The following is a 5,176-nucleotide window of genomic DNA, read 5'->3' as shown; positions in this document are numbered from 1 at the left end:
TCCACCCTTCACCGCACACACACACACACACACACACACACACACACACACACACACACACACAGCGGCAGCGTCTCACCTTGCGCCTTCTTCTCTGGCACACTTGTGTGTGCGTGCGTCGCCCTGCTCGTGTCATGAGGGCTTGGGAAGAGATCGGCCACCGCCCTGTGCAAATCACACACATGTACACGTGCGCAAGCACAAACAATCAAGTAAGCAAGAATGACGCGACGCAGTGAGCCAGCATGGCAGAAACAAACCACATCCACCTCCTTTGTCACCCACAACACCCACATCACCACCTGTGCACGCACATTCCAAACACAGACACACACCACCACGACCACCACCACAAGCAGCACATCTACACATGCGTGTGCGTGCGCCGTCCACATCCACCACAAATCACTCACCACCACCACCATCGTCGTCACGCGAGGCAACAGCACACCGACGCACATCACACCCTGTATGTATATGCGTGTGGAGAAAGAGGTGAGTTGTCACAGAATCAGGATATCAACGACAACAACATCCATTGCCACCACCAACAGACCCAAGGACATCCAACCAGCACCGCACAATCACACACATATACATGCTGATGTTCACACCCAACACATCACACACCACCCACGTCATCACCACAACCACCGCCATTCATCTCACCTCCACATCCACGGCAGCAGCCGCTGCTGTTGATGACCAATGACGACGACAGGATGAGGAGGAGATGGACGAGAGACAGAGGGCCAGTTCATCCAAAATGCAGCCACACATCGGCTCTTGCTGCTGTTGTTGCTGTTGTTGCTGGTGGTGGAAACGGTGAAAACAAACGGCCCCATGCCATGCCGTGTCCTTTGCTCGCTCGCTCGGCTGTTTGGTTGGTCGGTTGAATGGATGGAAGCGGGATGCATGGCCCTGCGTCAAAATCAATCGAAAAAGGGGGAAGAAGAAAAAGGCACATGAGTGGACATAACAGACAAGGAAAGAGGGAGGCGAAGAAGGAAACACAACATGTCAACCAACATGCACGCACACACACACATCTCAGTCGGCCTCTCACCTCCATCACTCGTCATCGTCATCCTCGTTGGTTCCATCGCTTCATGCGCCTCCTCAACGCTGTGAATTGTGTGTGCACAGACGCAAGATGGTAGAGAATGGAGGGGATGAGCTTGACAGCGAAGCATCGTCAACCACACGCCAGCCCCATCCAATCACCCACACACACACACACACACACACACACACCAAACAGACACACACACACACCAAACAGACACACACACACACACACGCACGCACACACACACACACACACACACACACACACACACACATGCACGCATACACACACACACACGCACGCACACACACACACACACGCACCACCATTGTAGAAGATCGACGAAGATTTGCGTCAATTTTCCGCAAGACAGGACGGTTGTTGGTTGTTGGTGGGTGGGAACGTGTTGAGCTACCAACATGCACGACGGTGACGATGGCGATGATGATCGCAGAAGGTCGCAGTCAGAGCAAGGGCGTGGGATGAAGCGCAAAGAGGAAGAGATCCTGTTGCTTCACGACACCGATCTCAAGAACAACAACCCAAGTTCCTCCCATGACGCGGACGTGCAAAACAACATCCCCACGACCAAACAAGAGAAGCAGACCATGTACGACCCAATCTGCGCATGCAGGGTGCTTGACACTTCTGCATCTGTGTGTGTGTGTGTGTGTGTGTGTGTGTGTGTGTGTGTGTGTGTGTGTGTGTGTGTGAGTGTGTGTGCGTGTGCATACATGCTTCTTCTCACACATTCAAACCACCACCGCCACCCCGGTCACATGCGTATGCACGCAGTTGGCCAGCCGTCTTTGCCTGTACGCTGTTCATGATCCTGGGACCGGCAGTCACCGTCATCAACAAGTACCTTGTTCGGGTAAGCTGTGATGTGTTACCTCTTGGTACTGCTGTGTACCGCTGTGTTTATTTCGTTTTAACAATCATGGAAGCAACACGTGCCCCCGCGCGGTACCATCTGTCCTATGACACACACACACACACACACACACACACACACACACACACACACACACACACACACACACACACACACACACACACACACACACACACACACAGTCACGCGCGCGCGCCTTGTTGAAAGAGGGGTTTGATCCGATCTCACCTTTCACTCTCACGCTGACGGATGGCGCGTCTTGTAGGACCTCAACTTTCGGTTTCCTGTTACGGTTGGCACTGCCGGGACGCTTGCAGCAACGTTGCTGACGCACATGATTGTACACGTGCGCAAGGTACTTGATGTTCGGACGCTGCACATGTTTCGCATCGCTGCAGTATGAGACATGTGACTCTGTGGATTGAATCGCAGTTCACTCATAGAGCATCACACACAACCACCATCACCACTGTTGCTCGTCAGATGGAGCTGCCTCACGCGCAAACGGTCACATCCGAGTTTTACCTGTGGCGCGTCATGCCCGTTGGCCTCTTTGGTGCCCTCTCAATATGGTACGTCGCGTGCGCGTGCCTGTACTTGTGCCTGAGCCTGTATTTGTTCGTGTGGGTATGATGCAGGCGTGCCGACTCGAATCATGCAGAACATGGACCCGTACTCATCATCTGCCACGCTCTTTATGTCGTCTTCTTCAGCTTTGGGAATGCAGCACTGCTCTATCTTTCCATGTCATTCATACAAGTCCTCAAGGCATGTGCGCGCGCGTTGTGTGTGTATATGTGCATGCGGTGTGTGTATGCGTATGTGCTGTGGATGTTCACATATTGAGAGGCACAAGGATTGCGATCAATCTTGCTCATCCTCAATTCCGCTTACATCTCCTCCTTTTGCCACAGTCGTTTGCGCCTGCACTGACGCTGCTGTTCCTGTGGCTCGCTGGGCTCGTCTCACCCACACCGCCACGCATCGCCGCTGTTCTTGGCATCACCGGATTCTCCACCGTTGCCGGTCTGTCAATCCACCAGTCACACACACACACACACACACACACACACACACACACACACACACACACACACACACACACACAAACACAAACACAAACACACAAAGCACACGCACACAAACACACACACGCTCTCTCTCTCTCTCGCACGTACCATGTAGCTCTGTGTGAATGCACGTGTCTGTTCCCTCGCCGCTCATGACCTGTACATGTGCCATCAGTGTTTGGGGAGGCGGACTTCTCTGCTGTTGGGTTCGCCATCATGATGCTGTCTGTGCTGACGGAATCCATCAAGATGATGGTCACGCAGCAGCTCTTCAGCGGCGTCGCCCGATTCAACGTCATCGAGAGCCTCTACTACATCGGCCCTGCAACGTAAGCTTCCGAATGTGTGTGTGTGTGTGTGCGTGTGTGCTTGTGTGTGTGCGTGTGTGCGCGTGCATGTGAGTGTTAACGCATGTGTAAACATGTGCGCACCAACCCAGAACGCTGTCATGGTGTCTTGATGGGTGGAATATGAACGCCCTCCGTACTCGACCTCAACGTTCGTCCCCGTGGCCAACCCCCCCCCCTCTCCCCGTTCTCACCACATGCGTGTGCGTTCTGCTCTGTTTGTCTGCACGAACACGGTCCTCGCATGAATCGACGCAACAGATCACTGTGGTCTCTCGTCACCATCCTAGCTGTTGAAGCAAGGCCCATGCTTACACACGAAGGTCTGTAGCCATGGGGAGAGCGCTGGTGCACACATACACGTATTCATGGTCGTGTTTCTGTTCACACACACAAAAAAAACACACACACACATGTATGTTGTACGTCACTGTTGCACGTTGCCCCATCAAGTGCATTTGTCGCCTTCCTAACCTACTCCACTCCCTGGTGTCATGACTACACACCAGTCGGGCAGTTGGTCCTGAACAACCCCACCCCCTTTGTTGTCGCCGTCGTGCTAGGTACCGCCGTCAACTATGCCGCGTTTCTCGTCATCAAAACAACAAGCACGCTTAACCTCAAGGTACGCACTTGTATGTGGTGCTGGTCTCTTGTCGTGGCCTCCTGTCGTGATCACTGCTGCGCACCACAACACCAAACGGCATGTCATAATCGCCTCTGCTCACACACACACACACACATATGCGTGCGGGTGTGTGTTTGTGCAGATTCTGGTGGCCATTCGGGGAGGCGCATTTGTTCTGCTGTGCTCGATGCTCTTGGGTGAACACGTGTCGTGCATGCAGGCGGCAGGCTATGCGGGAGCACTCTTTTCTTTTCTGATTTACAGTTTGGTGAGCTAGCACGGAGAGGTTGCGGGCTAGACAGAGAGAGAGAGAGAGATTGTGTGCGTGCGTGTGTGCGTGTGTGTGTGTGCGTGCGGGGGTGTGTGTGTGTTTAGTTCGACAGCGCTTGGTGCTGTTTCACTGGGGGCTCGTTTAATTTACATTAGCAGATGCCAAGTGGTCGGATAAGAGACTCAATAAAGCCTCATATTGGTCGTCAGCGGCAGGTGCTTCCGTACCCACAACCGAGCACACGCACACACATGACATTGCACAAGAGCAAGCGTATGTACACAGGCACAAGAAAACACACACACACACACACACACACACACACACACACACACACACACACACACACACACACACACACACACACACAACGCGTTCATGTAAGATGGGCCGCTTCCAGGGACAGAAGATACTTGCGCATGGCGTGCGGTGTTGCGACCCTGGTTGGATCAGCCAAGCTGTACCCATATGCGTTGACCCGCTCCTCGTACGTCTCAAGTAACCGTTGGCACGCGGGCGATTTCATGTCCATCAGCCGCTGCCAGTCCCGCACCCACGCCATAGCCGTCCCCACCATCACCCGCACGTGGTGCTTGTTGCCGTGGTACTCCGTCAACCGCCGCCCAAACCGCGACAAACTCTGCCGCCACCTGCCACTACCGCCACCGCCGTTGGTGTTGGTGTTGGTGTTGGTTGAATAGCGCACGTCAAACTGCACCTTAATGCCGTGTTGCAGCCCCAGCGTGCGCTCCAGCGCCGCCACATGTCCTCTTGCCTCCGCATCGGAGCTGCCGAGGAACGCCTCAAACTGGACGACGGCGGCGCGTTGGATGGCGGGCAGGTCCCGCACGGCCTGGTCGTGGATGACGAGCCAGTGCTCAACGAGCCGCGCACCA

General features: G+C 54.3%; 2 protein-coding genes across 2 annotated transcripts in view; one reads left to right on the top strand and one right to left on the bottom strand.

The window, feature by feature from the left end:
* Positions 1-1,433: 1,433 nt before the first annotated feature.
* Positions 1,434-4,484, top strand: PTSG_03472 (uncharacterized protein). The gene is made up of 10 exons (XM_004996000.1): positions 1,434-1,679; positions 1,865-1,943; positions 2,230-2,319; positions 2,448-2,536; positions 2,678-2,732; positions 2,879-2,990; positions 3,210-3,363; positions 3,643-3,704; positions 3,891-4,006; positions 4,152-4,484. The coding sequence occupies exons 1-10, from the start codon at positions 1,489-1,491 to the stop codon at positions 4,284-4,286; spliced, it is 1,083 nt and encodes a 360-aa protein (XP_004996057.1). The 5' UTR covers positions 1,434-1,488; the 3' UTR covers positions 4,287-4,484.
* A 172-nt stretch (positions 4,485-4,656) lies between these two features.
* The window catches only part of PTSG_12029 (uncharacterized protein), a gene marked incomplete at both ends in the record, with an annotated part of 1,590 nt that continues 1,070 nt past the window's right edge, over positions 4,657-5,176 (bottom strand). Inside the window, one exon of the mRNA XM_004995999.1 lies at positions 4,657-5,176. This exon is cut by the window's right edge and continues 343 nt beyond it. Coding sequence (XP_004996056.1) covers positions 4,657-5,176 — 520 coding nt within the window.

Source organism: Salpingoeca rosetta (assembly GCF_000188695.1).
Source record: "Salpingoeca rosetta unplaced genomic scaffold supercont1.7, whole genome shotgun sequence".
Classification (NCBI taxonomy): domain Eukaryota; class Choanoflagellata; order Craspedida; family Salpingoecidae; genus Salpingoeca; species Salpingoeca rosetta.
Note: the sequence above shows the minus strand (reverse complement) of the source record. Positions and strands in the feature narration are given on the sequence as shown.